Below are 19804 nucleotides of genomic sequence, written 5' to 3' on the forward strand. Positions count from 1 at the left end.
GGAATGCTCAAGTGAGCGACAATCATTTTGGGAGACTATATGAAGACAATCTGAAAACTCAACTAAGGAGGAGACCATATTTTAATTAGAATCACAAGTGCAGAACACAGATGTGTAAGTTCATATCAAAACAATAATTATGCAGCGATATCAACTGCAGCGCAAACACATCCTGAAACATCAGAGCCTTCATCGAAATTGAAAAGAAATAGAAAACAACCAAATGGATTTGGAGAATCTGTCCCCAGAAACTTACTTAAAAAGGGGGGAGTGTTGGTTTCCAAAGAATATCAGAAACTTAGAACTTATGAGTAGTTAGAACTCAGAAAACAAAAGAAGAATATACTTGACGAACTCTATTGCTGTGTCGATAAGCACAGGCCACAAAACCGAACTCGATTCTAATTTTTTCTCGGCGCTATCATTATATTATTGACCTCTTAATCAGAAGTTAAATTCTCCCACTCATGGAAACCTGATTCTAATATCCACTGACCTCCAACTGATGAACTCGATTGTACCATGTCCCTATATGAATCTCATGAAATATTACGAAAATAGATTATCACGTCCGGGACTCGGAACTAAGATCTATTCACATGCTAATCAATTAATATCTTTTTTAGCTAATCTAAGTTTTTATTGAATATTCGCATAAATGAGCACTAATAATACGAGCTAATTTTTGTATATCTTGTACATTATTTGTTTGAAACTCAGATATTTAAATTATAGAAACGATAATATGGCCTTATTATTGGCATCTGGGGTTGGTAAGCCTGGCGATCAGATCCGAGATCGAAATAGTTTCCAATGAAAATTTTGTAGCAACAGTATATGCCTAAACCAGACTTCCATTTATAGTCTCAAATGTTTGCTTAAGCTCATCGCAGTGAGTTCTCAACAATTTATTATCAAACAATTCCAGACCAAAATTACTTCAGACCAAATTGATCTAATCACACTTCAAAGTTTCTGCTATTGTTTGACAAGCTAGAATTTGTATTCTTCTCTGACGCACAATTGTCCCAGTTCATATGTTGAAGGGGCTCTGGTCAGACCCCAGTTTAGTCAAGGAATTAACTTAATAAAGTTGATGGGCTCAGCCGAGATGGAGTAATTACCTGAGGGCAGTCTATTTCCTCGAATGGGATGTTGTCCCTTGTGAATATTTGTCTACATGCACTCTGGGATATCTCGACGGCCACTACCTCGTGTCCCTTGTCAGCCAGCCACTTGATGTCAACTGTCTTGCCAGACATCGGGACCAGGATCTTCCTCAGAGGCTCTCCTTCTGGCTGGATTCGGTTGTAGTGCTTCAATAAATTGTAGTTCACAGTATCCATGTGCCACGGAGAATATCCTTTGGAATATTTTTCATCGTAGAATATTCCTCCGATTGCCGTTTTGTGAGCCAGGTACAATATCTCCGAGTATCCAAGCGGGTTCTCAACCTCAACTTCTTTTGTAAAGTGGAAGTTTCTGCCAAAAGCCGCATTCAAATCGATCACGGAAAGTTCTTTGATTTCTCCTTGTTGCAATTTACTCATTTTCTCAGCATTAAAGAACGCCATTTTGGCTCCTTCGGCGCAAATGGAGATCAACTTTTCACCAAAAAGTCTTCGTACCTCTCTATTGTTGGGTAGTATTGGGAGTACTCCAAGATCGAACACTACGTTGAATTTCATTTCTTCGCAATAATAGTTCCGGAAAAGCATGTTGTGCAACGTCAACCGCTTGTCCTCTGAGACGTATGTTGATGGCATGCTTTCAGAAGAAGTCAAAGCATTGGGACCGTCTTTTAGGAATTCAATCAGTTTCTCCCCAATCGTCTTGTCCTGCTCTACAATGTGCACTTGGACACCTAAGTCAAGGATCTCTTTGATGAACTCGAAGTGGGGGGTGTTGAGGAAGAGAACCACTGTATCCCCAGTGGGTGTTGGGATCAATTTGGACACATAGTTGGATAGTTGTCCACAGAGAGACCACTGGGCTCCAGCTCCAGTACTGCTTGATGTGCTGACAGTCATCTGGTAAACTAAATATTCTCAGGGTCAAATTTTTCGTCACCACAAAAATTCATAAGCATATGTGACCAATCTAATTGCTTTTTAATTGAAAATGCGTATTATAAAGGCGTATCTGGGCATTAAGTTTAGTGTATCCCTGAATCCTTGAGAGACGTTGGTTCTGCTAGGAGAAAGAATTACTTTCGGGTCTGATCACTCACTCATTAGGAGTCTGTTGAACCTGATGCAAACTAAAGGGTTTAGGAGCCTCGCGCCATCGCAATTCCTCCACATAAATAAGTATAAGGAACAGTAAATAACTAAGTTTTAAAGACTGTCTAAATTCCACAACAAGGCCAGCAACTTCAGCGCAGGCATACATAGAAACCAATTTTTCACCGTTTGTACGTTCTCTTAATGGTTAAATTCTGTTGAATTTGATTTTAATGGATGACTAATTTGTGGAAGAGACTCTTTATAAAATCATTACAGCGATGTTAAAATACTTAACAGTAGTTACATCGGACAATTTGGAGCACAACAGGGTATGATCGGAGACCATTTAAAGCGGACCCCCCTACCGACTGGTATGAATTAATTTTGAGAGCAGTTAAGGGTGATCATAGACAGATTTCTGCGCACAATAGCCTGATCATGAAACCCAAATAAGTCTGGTTAGAAGTTGCTTTAGTGTGGCTTTGAATCTGATCAAACGCAAAGTTGAACTCACAATCAGCACGCGAAAAAGTGAAGCAAACGTAATTGAGAAATGAAACAATAACATGCTTCAAAGATCCGAGAATTTCCCCTTGGAAGTCAGAGGGAACTCTGAGTTTCAGCCAAACACTTTAATAGAACCAAATACAAATGGGTCATTTTTAAAAGCTTAGAAAAACTTCCTTTCAACTCAAATTTCACAACAGTCCAAGGGAAAATTAGTTCCGGGTAATTGGGAACTAATTTTCCCTTGGACTGTTGAGTTCCCTCTGACTTCCGAGGGGAAATTCTCTGACAATATCAAGTCTAACACCATGACCCAGTGTCTATAGATAGTATTTGTTTAGTGCCTATAGGTCGTATATATTGTATTTGACAACCAGTGAGAAAGAACAGAACAGATACTGTCAGCATTGGTTTGTTCGTGGTCTTAGGTACATCATCACACATATTATCAAGATATGTACGCCATGTTGATGTCTATAAATCAATTATCATTGTCATCATAAATATCAGCTGAAATTGATAGAAGAATAATTCGAAGTATAAAATAAAAAGAATTTGAAAGCAGTATAAAATGTTCTATAACAAATGGACAATCTTAACAGTGGGAAACCACCCTAGGCATTGAACGCTTCAAATTTTTTAAAGATTCTAATGCAATCTGATAAATTAATGCTTTATTCTTTTCAACTTAAACATCGTCTACCCTGATTAGGTTACAAATCTGTTACAGAACACGTGCCATTAGATAGTAAATCATCATGTAAAAATATTGCACACGCTTCTGGTGGGTATTATTAATACACTCTAAAATCTCTCGTGTGAATTTTTTTAATCGCATGATGGAAAATCACACATTTTTTGTGTGAAAAAAGCGTCTCGTGTGATTTTACACGACAAAATTTTAATGAGCGTATGAGGGACATTAGCACTCAAAGGAATATTTGTTGTAAGCTATTTTTAGTGATTGTATTGAAAAGTCATGAAATGAACAGGAAAGTGATAATTTTCATGAACGCTTAATGTGGTCGAAGTGTTGAAACCCAGAAAAAATCAACCGAGATTGGACTTGACCAGTCTTCTCACCTTTGTCTTTTGTGTATTAGGCATTGAAGATTTCCCGCCCAAAATTAATATACCCGTATCAGTAATATACACGTTGGGTGAATATGAATGAATCGGTGCTTATCACTTCTTGTGTTCAAGTCCTCGGGCTTTTACAGACTTATTCAGGTTTTAACCGAGACTTGACCAGTCTTAGTGAAGTCTTCAACAAAACGTGTAAAGAGTTACTTATTCAGATTGAATCATAAAGAGAGATGTTTGTAAAATTTCAACTGAAATAAATCTGAGGATTTCGTTCGTCCAACTAGTAACTCTGATAACAACATCACGGATCTGTCCAATTTTTCATATCACGCGAAAATGTAGAAAATTTGAAAAGACAAAAATTCGGCAAATACTGTTCAAAAATCGGCAAGTTCAAATTTGATGATCAGATATTAATTGATCGCACAACATTGATTGCATGAAATTAGCCTTAGTCTAGACCTCGAATTATGAAAAGACCTATTATTTCAAGGTGATGGATAAATATTGAATTAAATTACATGGTCGAGGACAATTAAAGTTGAGGCTAATTCTTTTCATAAGTCCAGCCGAATTCTTTTCATATACAAAATTGAGTCAAACTAAAAAGTTCCGCAAACACCCAGGTTCGATCACGAGACTTTGCCCAAGCTTACTCTATGGTTAACAAATTTTGCTACATGTCCTTAAATTTGAAGGAATTTAAAAACAAGGCATTGCTACAGTTGCGAGCGTAATTGGAGGACACTTTTTGTCTAGCCAAACTCAAGGACACGTTTTATTGTCCAGCCAAATTAAAGACACGTTTTATTGTCCAGCCAATTTAGGGACACATTTTATTCTCCAGCCAAATTCGAGTACATCCCTTAAAGTCCAGACAAATTCTTTACATACAAAAAATTTATCCAGGACAGTCTTTTCATGCGTTATACTGGTCGAGGACGGTCTTTAATAACTCCAAGTCAAGACTAGGGAGTCATTCTTAGGGGTTTTGATAGAAATTGGCGCATTTGCTCATTTTTGAGCGAAATTTGATGAGATTTAATAAAAAAAAACTATAAAGGCATGTAAAGAAAAACTGCAGTCCCTCATCAAGAGAAAGTGATGACTACGTACCTTCAGTTATAAAAGATGATCAGTGTGGTGCTTGATGAACTTGGTTATGATGCAATCGCACCAGATTTTGGTTATCTGCTTAAATAATCCCTAATTGCTACTTCTTCTCCGTAAGATTCCAAAAATCATTCAGACTCGTTTGATCTACACTCTTAAACTACATTGACCAGTCAGTTATCAAAGTGTTAAATCGAATTCAATCAATTTTATCCTGAATGCTTTCATCCATTAATAGCTAGTTGTTTGATCTTATCTTTAACGAATCTTGCGCTTAAGTTCACGAGTTTCACAAGGTCACAATCAGAGGTTAATTGAAGTTCTCTGGTTCAGATACGTTTATATGTGAATCCTTTTTAATCAGATCAGTAACCCTATTTGAAGCTGGTATCAATAACTATAAATTGATCAAATATTGTGCACAGCTTCAATTCATCATCAATGCTTTGATATGACACCTACAAGCACAAATATAATCAGAAGACGAGCCGATCTCATAATTTATTCTTAAGGTCCAGCGTAATCTAAGATCACGAGGTTGATTTTAATGAACTCTGAGCCTAATTAGTCACTCCCTGATACAATTTTTACACCAATTGTAGATATAATTTATCCATTGAAGCTCGCCATACGATTGCTAAGAGCTTTGGGAGCGCCAACGGCTTTTAACCTTGACAAAGTATCGCCTTAGTTACTTTATTGACTATTTTCTAGAAAAAAACATGTTGACAAAGTACATGTCTATGAAACTGAAAGCTCTTGTTGACAAATAAATCAGTCTTCGGATTGACTGAACAGCAGTTCATCACCTGAAGCAATTCAATTCATTAAGACATTAACATAAGACTGAGGGATCTGCAAAATTGGGTCTTTATTCTGAGAAAACGAACCAACACAATCGGGTTAAAATATGCGAGTGACACTTAAGTGTCACACTGAAATTTAACACTTCATTTATTACAACTGACATTTATTACCCCTCTGATTCAACACAATTTGTTTTTGCATTAAACAAGTGTAAAATTTCATCGCTTGTTTGTTAAGAGGCTCGTGCAACCAGCAATATAGCTGAGCAACGGATAATGATTGCAAAAACTGTCTGAAATAGCTGCTCAAAAGCAAAGAGTCCATTGGATTGTCACTATTTGCTCTCTGCCAGCAGAACAAAGCGCTGCAAAGACCGGATATTAATTTCCCAACACCTCAGCTGCAAGTGGGAGCAAATGATACTCCTTGACAGGCTTTTCATGATTTTCAATACCTACTGGACGACAACTGGTCTTAGATGCCAAAGAATAATCGGCTTTCGTACAAGAAGATGCTGCCTGATTGCAATTTAAGTCGTTTCTGGTGATGGATTTTTCGCTAAAAGCAGACAACCGCTTGCTCACCAAAGTTATATTGAGACTGATTTGAAATTGTAGTGGAAATTTTGGTGTTGCTTCCAAACGCACATGTGTGGCAGACTTAAAGACACAAATCCTTCTTTTTGTCTCGCGAACATTTAATTTTATATTCAAACTGCCAATCCTTTTGCAATCTAAGACCTTCTAGACGCTCTTTTTTGTATATCAAGAGAAATTAACTGTTTTAGGACTGCTGGGAGGCAGTTCAGTATAAAAAATTGACTTTCAGAAAGATGCTGAATTTTGATTCCAAAAATCAAGTTCTTTAATGCTTCAACAGAGCCAACAAGGCTATCGTAACTTTTCCCGAGAATCTCTGCCGCCCAAACTATAAATGCCGACTGGTAGATAAAAATGATTCCATGAAAAAAAAATTTAGTAAATTTTCCAATGTTTCTCGGTAACAGTGTTTCTGGATTTTCCTCTTACTCACGATATTCTATGGGATAATTTAAAGTTCAATTGGCTGTTGACTCTTCGTGTTTGCCTCTTTGTAGGTAACCATGTAGTTACACGCAAATTTCTGAAATGCGTGTTTTCAATAGACTTATTTGTTTGTGATCAACTTATCAATAGTTTTCGTCGAGAAGAGTTTTTGTTTACAATTGTTAAATCCAGATATATTCCGAAACAAAAAGTTGTAGCCCCATGGCTGAGCTAATGCAGTGCAAAGTTTCACGTCTGTATCTTTAACAAACGTACAACAATCTCAGACCCAGGATTTCTAACAGGAAATAGGGATCTTTGATTTTGTAAAATAAGTTCCGGTTGTCAATAGCAGACTGGGTATTCTTCAAGCCATAAAAATAAACCAACTCGGTACTTTCAACAAAGTTTCTCTTTACTGAGCAACCTTTATATCAGAAGAAAAGTTTGAGATTACCAATATTAGTTCTCATTTTAAACAACTCAAAGTTAATTTAAACTGTACAATCACTATAATATTTATAGAAACAAGACAAGACAAAAAGTAATTTACACTCAAAGAAAGGTTCTTCAAACAGCACACTATTTCAGTTTAATATAAAAATTAAGAAAAATTAACGAACACAAGAAAAAAAAGTAAACGAAATTCAACTTTTATTTTGTTTTCAAACATTCTGAGCTCTTCTTAAGCTGCTAGTCTCGTGGTACTACAAATAACAATTGCATCTTCCATTGGTTCTAGAAAAGGATTCCGACTGAATGCTGAACATTTTCCATAGCATCAATTTTTCAGTGTGAATTAATGTCATAGGATGAATACGAACCATTTAAATCAATCCTAGTTTATTCCATATGATAACGAGCTCAATTCTTTTTTTCTTCCAAATACAAGTTCAAACATAATGTCTAGGTATTCAGTTCCATTAAAAGTGGAACCAGTTGGTGTTGGTTTGGTGTAATTGGCAGTTTCCTAAAATTTTCAGGCAGAATGGGAGAGAGAAAAACCGTATGTATTTTAGGCGTTTCACGAGAATTTGGTTTACTCGTTTTTTTTGCACACGTGGCGATAATGATTTGGTAATAGTGACGTTAGTTCGGGTTTGCGTCTGGGTTTCACTTCACCGATGACAATTTTGTACTTCTAGTACTACTTATTAACCATTAATGTTGAAAGTTGCAATCAATTGGGCTTCTTTAGAAGACAGCCTTAAACTTTTCTTGTCATGTTAGTCTAACTCCAGCGCTTTATTTGACCATGATTTCATCTCTTCATTCAAGAAGCTCGGCATAACATTGCCGGCACTGTTTTCAAGTCGTGAAAACAATGCTTCTGTCTGGAAGTTATGGTCCCTTGTAAACTCTGTCGGTCTTTTAAAATTTTGCAAATCGAATCGCACAGCTAGACTCAATGGGGGTCTCCGCAACGCAACCCCAATCAGATCAGCCAAAGGCGATCAATTGTACAAATTTGGCAAATACTGTTTCCAAAATTAACTCATATAAGATTTCATTAAACTTGAGTTTTTCAAACGGCTTTCAACCATCAACAAGTTTTTTTGAGCATGGTAGATACGGTAGACAAATATTACTGTTGCCAAGAAAGAAGGGAGTGGGAGTCAATGCCATTAAGCATTTAACGTATTAGTTGACTGAAGTCAAACGCATTGCGTGCAATGTTTGGTCAGCAATACACATGGCAGCTGAAAGAGCGTCCTCAGTGTCTGATATGTTCCCCAACAATGCATCAATTGCTTTTCTGCAACATGTCACCAACCGTTTCCCTATTACTTCGGGTGGATTCAACTTCCATACCATTCCCATTGAATTAGATGTTTTTCGATCAATTCTTTGTTCCATGCCGTAACGTGCTCTACAAACTGGCGTTCAGCTCAAACAAAATTTGTCCCGTTGGCTCTAGTTATAGTACTTGGTTTGTCTTTTTGTGTAAAAATTGCTTCATTGCATTAAGAAAAATATCTGTTTTCGACTTTGGTTCCATTTCTATACGAACTGCTCGTACAGTTAGACAAGTAAACAGACAACACTATCGTTTTTTGTACGTTCGCTAAATTCGTCACAGTGTAAGGCCCAAAATAATCTACTCCAACTTTTGTAAGTGCTGTTGATGCAGCTAACCACTCCTCGGGTAAATCTGCCATTAATGGTGTTTCTGCTTGTGCCATTCCCTTTCTGCAGGTAGCACACTAATTATTGACTGACTGTAAAGCGGTTCGTACGCCTAGGAACACACGGCTCTGTAGAACAATGTTTCTTAAACGCTCACTGTTTTCTTGTTAATTGTTTTTGTCTGCGTTTTGCGTAAACAAAACTCCGCTGTTTGATGTATCAAAAGTAGCAATCTTGGATACTTTGCATTGAAGTCCGATCCGCTTTTTTCTATTCTGCCTGCTTTTGACTCGAATAAGTCCTTTTTCATCAAAGAACAGTTATAACTGACCGTTTTTGAAACCTTTTAGAATTTCCCTTCAGGTTTGAGAATGTTATGAAGACCAATGCATAAGTTTTTTCTTCATCTGAGACAAAAACTAGGTTCAATGGCCACTATTTTCTTGTCCTGAGAGCCACTCACCTCTCTTGAGCTCTTCAATGTTGAATGCTGCGGTGCAAAATCCGCTGGCTTGTTGATACTGCTCCTAAGGTTTCACTTTGAAGCATTAGTTGTATCCGTTATCCAAAACGCTCAATTGACAACAAACACTCTTTGTTAAACATGAAAGCTGAGTATCCCTTTTCGCTGGGTCTGATCAAGTGTTGTATTTATGTATCTTCTATGCGTGCTCATTGTTTATCCGCTCTTTCACATTCAATGCCATGACTGCTGCATCCAATTCTAAACGCCGTTTCCAAGGATGTCTCATTGATGCTACTCTGCTTTTTCAGAAAATAAATAGGTTGACTTAGGATTTACATGACTGAGGTTATATATAGAACACTGCACATACCGAACTTTCGCATGCGTCAGCAAGCACGTGAATGAAATTCGGTTTTGTCAGTTTCTGCATTGAGGTGTTTTCTTTTAAGGCTTGTTTTGATCTACAGTTGGCAGTTGTTATTTCCAATTCAGGGTTTCCGCTGCTTCACCGCGCTCACATTTGTTGTCCTAAGTCAGCATTCTTAGTCAGCATGCTTTTCGAAAGCCGTCTCATGGGAGAACCGAACGGATCAAATAAACCGATTGGGTGAAATACTGAAGATATCATCGAGAGAAGCTTCCTCTGAGTTATGGGTTTTTCAATTTCCATACGCACTTCTGCACTCCTAAACACTATCACAAGTAACAGTGAACTGCTTTCAAAGCAATGAAGAAACCTCTGTATTAGTTTCCAACTTGAATAACTTGGTGTTGTTGATCAATTTGTTTGCAGTTCCTTCTTTTGCTCACCGAGGACGTTGAATTTAGAAGCAAAGGTTTTGAAGTCCCACCAGCTTATGATGCTCTCAGCCACTTTCACATGTTCTTTGATTGCGAAATGACAAACATGTTTGTCGTCTAAAGTTCCTCATGTGTTTACTGAGTACTCATTCCAATTGCCTTAGAACGGCAAAAAGTTTACTTAATGTTCCTATCTTTTAGTCCATTGGGCGTTGCAGCTCATTAGCGTCTTGTCAAAAGATGATGCCAATATCTATCAAGTTCAAAATGTTATCGGACAAAAAACTCAATTGATTTCTTTGCTTCAGTTTGGTATAGTTAAAGTTTGTGTTCCCCGATGAGAATGGCGGGTGTACTGGGCAAATGCTTCGGTTGAATACATTTTTGACTGTAATTCCCAATATTTTTACAGAAACTTTTATTGCTTTCATGCTTCCGTTCCTTGTATGTTGAGCGTAACATTGATGCCTTGGGCTCCTGCACACTTTTAAAGAATGGTGGACTCGTAGATATACAAAAAAGGAATACAAATAAGTTCAACCTATTACCACCGCCCTAATTGAAGAACTATCTGAAAACTATCGGAAGAAATCTCGAAACATCGTTACTCAGATGGACTGTTGCTGCGCTTAGCTCGACTGCTTGAATGCGCCTGTCTTTTTGATTTTTTGAGTGTAGCAATCAATTGTGCGCCTTGATACATCCATTTCTACCGGAAGCAAGATATAACAACCTTTGCTTGTATGCCCTTTGCGCAGACATACATAACATAAGCGGATCTTTTTGCGTTTCTCCGCTTCCTCCACCTTCGAACTCCACCCGAAATTCAATATTTTGAGAATTCTTTTCTTCTGATTTTTCTTTGATTTTTCCTTTTCATTCCCTTTTGAAAATTGAAAACCCGTCTTTCACAAAAGTCATTCCAGCCAACCATTTTCCAAAGAAAATGTTGAGACCAGTCTTTATCTTTATCACCAACAGAGAATCAGCACTTCTCTTTGAGGACTTGCGGTAATTGATCTACTGTCATATACAGTGACCAATTTGATTCAAGATCATTTTTCTTCTCCTCGCCTGATTGCAATCACCTAACAGCTTGCCTGTACTCCTTGGCACCTAAAAAATGGAAACATTACCTGAGAAATTGATAAGACTAGATGAATTAGTCGTAAGGTTTTGCACATTTGTCAGCTGTGCATCGACGATCACATGGTCACATGAGGCCGGCTGACTCTACTCTCCAGAATGCTTCTGACAGCAACTTGGAGCTGTCCAGAAAACCCCTCTTAGGAAATTTTGACTTTGACTTGCTTTTCGGTGAAGTCTTCAGATGGCTCTTCCTCTGAGTCAGGAATTGATCGTTGATCCAATGTTGCAATGAACCTACTAGACCACTCCGGTAGTTTTCCATTGAAAATACTCAATTTCATCTTTGGTAGGTTACTGCTATCTGATTACCTCACTTCTGTATCTTACACAGCTCTGCGGAACAGTTCCGTTCTTCAACGTTTTATCAACGATCGCGTGAAATTCAAAAATGTGGTTACATGACATTTCAATTCAGTGGTTTATTTGCGGCGAGCAAGCTGTTGATTGATCTGGCATAAGTTTTCTAGCTGTAGCTTCATTCGTTCAAACGGCGCCTGTTCCTGTCTCAAATTTGTTTTGACTTCGACATCGAATTTCTTCAACCGTTCTTCCCGCCGTTGCTTCGCAGACTCTCTCACGATTTTTGTGAACCATTTTTCGTATCCTGATATCTTGTCTTTGCTCCGTTTTGCACATTTCGCACAAATTAGATTCCTTTTGAGTAGTTGTTATTCTGAAACTCAAAAATTACCTAAATCACTTTGCTTTGCTCTGCATTCAATTTTGGCTGCGTGCAATCGCTTATATGTAAAAACCAAAAGAAGTCCAAATGTGCTTTGCAATTCCTTGTTTGTTTTAGATGTTTTTCAACCCAACAACATTTGTGGGGTAGAGTGTACACGCTTTTTTGACAGCTCTGTTGCATGGGGATTTTTTCCTCCAGAATGCAAACAATCTTGTAAAAGACAACCTTTAGCGTGCTCGCTCGATCTGCATCTGCGATTTTTTATAACAAAGCTGTCACTTAGTGTTATCTTGTTCAATCAGATCGTGAAATTTCTTGTCCTATTTGATCAGCGCTGGGTGAAGCTCTACTGGTACTGAACAGAGACTAATGTTTAGAATTGAATCGCCTGTAAGTGGTCCGTTTCTGATCTGCTCATTTCCTTTTCGCAGTGTACGCACTTAAATTTATCTGTTGATTTGCACTTTTCGATTCACTTTGCTGGTTTTTTTGCAATTGATTCATTCCATTTTGCTTGCTGCTACCGTTTCCAACCTTTTCATCCGATTGCAAGGAAGGCAGTTTGCCTCACACTCTCCTAGTCGGCTGAACAAAATAAACAGCTGTTCTGCTTTCAAAAACAAGGAAAACTGAGTTGCTGACTCCACTGACATATCGCTACTGGGTTACATTAGAACTGTCAAGAAATTCGACAAATCTGTCTGCCACGAGGACCAGCTGCTACACAAAATTGATTTGAAAGACGGTTTTTTGCAATAATAGTATAAACAATACTAATTAAAACAGCAATAAAATTAATAGAAATAATAATACTAATAATTTTATTTCTAATAATAATAATAATAATAATAATAATAATAATAATAATAATAATAATAATAATAATAATAATAATAATAATAATAATATTAATAACAAAAATAATAATAATAATAATTATAATAATAATACTAATAATAATAATAATAATAGTAATAATGATAATAATAAAAATAATAATAATAATGATAATAATAATAATAATAATAATAAAAATAATAATACTAAAAACAAAAATAATAATATTAGTATTAATAATATTAATAATAATAATAATAATAATAATAATAATAATAATAATAATAATAATAATAATAATAAAAATAACAATAATGATTATAATATGACTAAAAGTAGCAGTAATAATAATAATAATAGTAATAATAATAACAGTAAAAATGATAATAATATTAATAATAACAAAGGGGCTCTGTAATGTGCAATCGCACATAAGGTTCCGACACCGCTGATCCACAATTTTGGCATAATTGTCTACCAAATCAGGAACAGATAGAAAAAGGGTCTGAACGAAAAGATTGCCTCCAAAGCCAATTACTCGAGTTAGGATGAGTTAGGACGAACAAAACAATCAAACAACAACAACAAACAACAATAATTAAATCTTAATGTCCGTTTTAAAAAACAAAACTTTTAACAAAATCAACATTGGACCAAGTGAAAGCGAAACTAAACAAAATAACTTCTGATTTTCTACAATTGTTATGGGACCAGTCCATAATAACGTTTGGTAACAATTAGAAAAAAAATGTAAAATGAAAAAACTTGATTAATTTATTAAAACAATTAAATTCGAAGTAATGAAAGCTATTGGAAATCAACTAAATTATCCTATAGGTTTACGATTATCAAAGCTTCCATAAAAAGGCATTCAGACCTGTCCTTATTCAATTTCTTATGCGGTTAAAAAAAGGACAACAAAAAGACAACAAGCAAAAATTCAATGAAAACTTGCCAGAAAACGCTGTCGAAGCCGTAAAGCCGTTTTTCACCCTCATAACATGTTTGATTGCGCCTTCTCTGAACACCGATTATGTAGTATGTGAGCTCTCACTAATGGGACTAGGAAACAAGTAGACAAGAAAGAAAAAAAGGGCAAAATTAAGTAATACTTTTTTCGAAACAAAATGATTTCCAAAATCATGAAAGCGAATATTTAAAAAATGAAATATTTGAAAAGGTTCGTTTATTTGTCCAAACGAAGCCCTTGTGACCTCATAACGACTTCTTTAAAAACATTAAATTTTGTGACTCTAATCCTTTTTGCAACCTTCTCTTGAAGCCAATACCATATTTGACTTGTTATTCACGAGACTAGGTAACAAATAGACAATAAAAAGAACAAAAAATTGCGAAATTGGAAAGTATTTTTTTGGAAAACAATTGTTCTCAAAGTAATGAAAGCCATTCGCTATCTACAATTATCAGAACATCGGCCCATCTATTCTTCCAACAAAAACCAAAGAAACCTGTCATTATACAGGAAAGTAGTGTCGAAGTCGTTAAAACCCTAATCTATTTATTTGTATAATGTGATATGTGAACTGTCAAAAATGTGATAATGTGACAAAACTAGAAAACGCGGGAAAGGCAAATACCAAAAAAAAAATGTTGTGAAATCCAGTAGCATCAAAGCCAGAAAACCATAACTTAAAAGTAAAACCGTAGATATTCATTTTTAAGTCAATAGAAAGAAGAATCACACCTTCATTGCTGACACTAAGCTACAAGTTGACCAAATTACGAACAAATTAGAGGCAAAGTTCAATAAGCCATTATTTATTCAAAAAACAAAATTTTTTAAAAGTGAAAACGACCATAAGCTTTCAAGTAAGAAAACTGGATGCGATAATTTGGAGCTGCTTACGAAGCCATTTGGAGCTATCACTACTGAGCTTTGATTGGAAATGTTCTGTTCTTTGTTTAATATATAAAAGATCAATTTTTTTAAAGAAAAGACCGACTGATTACAATCCGAATTCTTTTTGGATTGTAACACTCCAAATTTGGTCCAAAACCAACCCTGCTAATGCTATTCGTCCAGCAGGAACACTTAATTTTTCGAATGTTGTAGATATAGATAATTTGTTAGTTAAAAAATCACTGCTGCGTTTTTGATAATCAGCGAGTAAAGTTAGCAAAAAACGGCAAATATTTAATTCCAGAAGACCCTCAGTGGAAGTGGAAGTAAGAAAGGCTCTCTTTGTAGTTTGCAAAGATTGTGCTAGGGGTGTTTAGATGTGTACTTCCAGCAAATCTAATCAAAGTTGACTAAAAACGCTAATTTCTTGCTTTTTTTGATTAAAAAAAGTCTGAATTTTGAAATATTTAGCCAAAATTATTTTGCAAAAAAATTTCAATAAAAAAGTCGACAAGATTTTTTGTCTCTAAAAACAAAAAAACAGCAATATTTTTCAAACTTTTAAAAAATTTTAGCAAAATTGACCAAATTTTAGGCAAAAATTCCGGAAAATGGACATAAAAACAACTGAATTCACTCGACGTTTCTCAGAAGTTTAAACCTCGATAACTCCCTATAAAAAAGGAAAATCAAAAAATCTTTTTAATTCCATATTCTACGCCGGACGAGCTTGCTAATGATACCAGTCTCAACTCTCTACGATGAATATATCGATCGGCCAAAATTGCCTCCAGAGCAAATAACTCAGCGGAATAAATAATGATGCTATAGGTTGATGAGATTTGCCAATATTAACAAAAGCGAGTTAGGACGAACAAAAAAATCAAGCAACAACAACAACAAACAATAATTAAATAGTTATGTTTGTTTTAAAAACAAAATTTTATAACAAAGTCAACATTGCGCCAGATAAAAGCGAAACTAAACAAAATAACTTCTGATTCCCTACAACAGTTTACAATAAAAAAGTCGACAATAGCAACAAAAACGTTAATAGCAATAGCAGGGAAAACGTTAATACTCACTTTTCAAATCATGATATAAATGTACCACAAAAATAATTATTCTACAAAAATATAGTGTAAGTATAAATAAAAGCGTCAAAAATATCGAAAGAAAGATTTATAAAGGTTAGAGTTTTAATAAAGGAATTGTTTTAGTTATTAGTAACGTCAAAAATCTTATTACTAAGTTAATATCAATTTTGATATCAATAATAGGAATTTTAAACATGACCCCGGCTATATTTGATTATGATCCCGTTTGTTAGCTTCTCCTTAATATAGAGATTCATTATGTACAGTTATAGTCCTCTAAGGAAAGTCAACATGATGGACAAACTGTGTCTTCTTCTCTGTACAGCTGTTCGCACAAACCTTCTCCAGATTTTGTCGGACTACGCAATGACATGTGTCAGGAAGGATCACATAGGAATCAGTGTTAATATTAGATTCTGTTAGCCTCACTTTTTCCATCACAACGCTTTTCATCACAACGCTGCAAAAAGGGTAGGAAGACCCAGCAGCCCAATTGTTCACAAATAAATGAAGATACAGCAGTTCTGAGGGCTCAATTAGAACATGATTCAAGACGTGTCAAGTCTAAAAAGTGACAAGGCTCTGATACAGTACTTAACCAAGACAAGACTTTTTAAGAGCTGATTAAGACTTCACGTTCAGTCCGGGTAGTTTGCATTAAGAGTTTAGTGCTCACTGTGATGTTAATACTAATTTCTCAAAGAAAATTTCTCTAATCTCTCCTACGTCATTAAAATCTTGCATAATAAAAAAAATTTCAATTTCTCTTACAGCTGAAAATTTCATAGCCATGCCTATTAATTGAGTTGTCCCGATACTTTGGATTAGAGACTAGCACCACAAATCATGCGTAAATATTTGTTCTAGCATGTAACAATCATCGGAGATAAACTAACCTCCTACCAGAGTACTTAAATTTTTTAGATAGTAAAATATCAATATCCCTGACGCGATAAAAATTAGAAAAAAATGAGAAACTTCCCCGATCGAGTTTCAAGTCTTGATCAGTCCTTCCTCCGTGAGATATGCGTCTTGGGTTAGCTGACCAGCACTGATCACGTCTTATATCAAGCTTTATGTCTTGCAAAGGCTTGGCCAAGACTTGCCCAAGACTTGGCAACTCTTAACCATGACTTTACAAGTCATAAAACGTTTTTAGCGAAAATTTCGAATTGACCAAAAGTGTTTCGTAACGTGCCATAATTTGCACAAAATTTCACTACACGTAGGTGGAGACTAATCGTGGGTTGTTCCTTTGAAAAAAAAGGAGTTTCAATGGGCAGCAATGGGTCTCCATTCAGCGCTGCTTTAGCCCCCATTTCAGCTTTTTGAACGGGCGTTAAGGCCAAACTTTGTGTTTTCTCGAAATTTTCATTGTTTTGACTATGCAGCTGAATCAGATTTTTATCAGTTCGTCGATATGTCATCTGGGGAAAATACAAAAAGAGTAGGAAGACCCAGCAGCCCCATTGTTCCCAAATAAATGAAAATACAGCATTCTTGAAGGCTCAATTAGAAGTTTTGGCTACAGAAACTTGATTCGACGTGCCAAGTCTAAAAAGGGACACGATCAGAGCTCTGATACAGTACTTATCCAAGACAAAATTTTTTCGGTGCTGACTTGACGGTCAGTCCGGGCTTTAGTCAACAATTTAATTTTTTCAACCTGCTTAAGTCGACAATATTCTTGTGCTTGATAGCTTATATAAATTTCAGTGAAAACTATCCTGGTTTAAAGTTGTCGAAAATAGACTGGTCTTATTAAACTCAAATCTTTTCGTTTAACTGCTTTTGACTAACTTTGACATTTGACCTATTTTTGGCAATCAAAAATTGGGCAAATTGTCTTTGCCATTACTTCTGGCAGGTTGCATATAAACATGAGATAAAGAAAACAGCAAATAATGTAATTCGACTACTATCTTTGTAATTTTTAGGCGAGCAACCTGAACAAACAATTTTCTGTCAGGGTAGGAACGTTTCTGATAGGAACGTTTTCAGGACTGTGTCACTTTTCTGCTTTCGATGCCATTATCATCATCCACACCTTTTTCTGTTCTAAAGCGCTTTAATTCTAAAGATTTCTTTTTAAAGTTGCAACAATCGTCAAATGATCTATTTGCTACAAATTTGAGCTGATTCTAATTATTATGAGCCGAGATTTTTGATTTAGTTGCAAAAGTTCTTTGAGTAATCGTGTTTTTTCCTGACGAAAAATGGAAGTCTTTTTTGAAAAGCAAACTATTGAGTCCTAACTTGAGACCTTTTGAATTTGTTCTTTTATCCATTAGCTCCATTATACTTCTGGCTCAAATGATACACCATTGAATTCGTTGCAAGTCTCTATTGCGCTTAGAAGTACAAAAGTTTAGGAAACATTTTTGCGCAGTTTTTGTTCCTTATTTGTCCCTTTCCTTTATTAAACCGATCGGAGAATGAAATGCTGCCTGGTGTGGACATAATGAAAATGTGGAGAATCTAAGAGAATAATTGAAAGCCTTTTCTCCATTGGATAAACCTATAATTTAAGATGATTAAAGACGTAAGTTTTGATTGGTTTTGGAAGAGTTGGAAAGGTTTAATATTCTCTGTTTTCCGTTCATCTGCTTGTAGACGTTACACAACACTAATTCTTTTGAATAGAAAATTTACCTTAGCCAAAGAAAATTTATCATAGCCAAAAACTCTCAACAAGCAAATTATGAGACTTTCGTAACTAAAAATTTGATGGAAAATTGTTGACCCAGATTAGTTGTAGATTTCGACAGGCTATCTGATATTTTGGTCGTGCCCTAAATGTATCAAAAACAAACATCTGGAAAATCATTTGAAATACAACAAATCGACGTCCGAGATTGAAGTGTCTGCTGACCAGATCATATCTTCGAACACACATCTGAGCATCGTGCGCTCCAATTACTTAATCTGTAAAATTTTACGGTGAACTAAATTCTATACATTTAGGGGTCAGATCTGTTTTGCCTGATCAGGGTCACTTTGGTCACTTTTCCGAAGCTAAGACAGCTTTTTGACCGTTAAAATCTGAAATTAACACTCAAGTAATCATCGAATTGACAGAAATAGTCATAACGAAAAAACTTGTATGACCTGTCGATAATATTGTTTCATGATGAATTGAAGCACAATTATAAATAAAATGACAATTGTATCAAATATACCATGATCACAAAACTCTCTGCTTTTCAAGTTCAAATATAGCGCCAAACATAAAGCTGAAAAGCAAGCGGACGTTTCAAATTTATTGAAGGATTCAAAAGTCAGACTTCAAGTTTAAAACAAGCAGATAAAATAGAAAAATGGATTTTAAATATAGTCAGTCCCATAAAGTTGCAACGCTATCGAACGTTTCAAAGGTCGAAGTTCAAATTTAAAACATGCAGATATCTAGCAAAACATCTAGCCCATTTGCATGCCCTGAGCTTTTCGAACGTTTGCTTGCGTTGCAACTTTATGGGACTTCCTATAGAACAATAATTAACATGGAGATGATCAGTTGATGGTCATTTGCATGTTAAATATATTTTTTCAAACGTTCACTTGCAATTCAACTAAAAGCTTGGTACAATTTATTATACATCAATTTTTCGCTATTGCAGAGCGAAACAACTAAAACGATATTTGTAATCCAATGTACAGATTAGCTCAATTTCGTGTAGAGATAGACACTGTCCGAGACCGTCTTCAGTTGATTCCTGCGGAGTAACCTGACCATTACAGTGTTGGCCTCTGCTTCAGTGTACTCCTTGTCTGCAGGGTACACAGTTTCATCTATCCTCTCGTATGAAAAGTGCCCATCTGAGAAAACACGTTCCACTTCGTCATGGTTCACACAGTAGGGGTGGTTGTAGTACACCTGTGATCAGAATACACAATGTTAGAAAAGTGACCCAGGTTTAGGTGATCGATAAGAGTTAAACACACCGAGACAACAATCGGCCATGACCATTATTCTATTGAGGCCTATACAAAAGCTACCTATGTTGAAATTTTTGTTACC

At 35.8% G+C, this 19804-nt stretch overlaps 1 protein-coding gene across 6 annotated transcripts in view; it reads right to left on the reverse strand.

Moving 5' to 3' along the window:
* The window catches only part of LOC142340123 (uncharacterized), an 81983-nt gene that overhangs the window by 19661 nt on the left and 42518 nt on the right, over nucleotides 1–19804 (reverse strand). The window contains exons 1-2 of one of the 6 annotated variants that reach the window (XM_075390612.1): nucleotides 4935–5188; nucleotides 1125–2030 (exon numbers count right to left, since the gene is read on the reverse strand). In XM_075390612.1, the coding sequence (XP_075246727.1) occupies nucleotides 1125–2030 (906 nt within the window). In that variant the 5' untranslated portion in view covers nucleotides 4935–5188. Of the gene's footprint in view, nucleotides 1–1124; nucleotides 2039–2230; nucleotides 2342–2739; nucleotides 2756–4934; nucleotides 5189–18873; nucleotides 19661–19804 lie in introns of those variants that run through there. The other 5 variants (XM_075390584.1, XM_075390602.1, XM_075390575.1 and 2 more) reach the window with 5 other exon arrangements.

Source organism: Convolutriloba macropyga, chromosome 1 (assembly GCF_964194025.1).
Source record: "Convolutriloba macropyga chromosome 1, txConMacr16.3, whole genome shotgun sequence".
Classification (NCBI taxonomy): Eukaryota; Metazoa; Xenacoelomorpha; order Acoela; family Convolutidae; genus Convolutriloba; species Convolutriloba macropyga.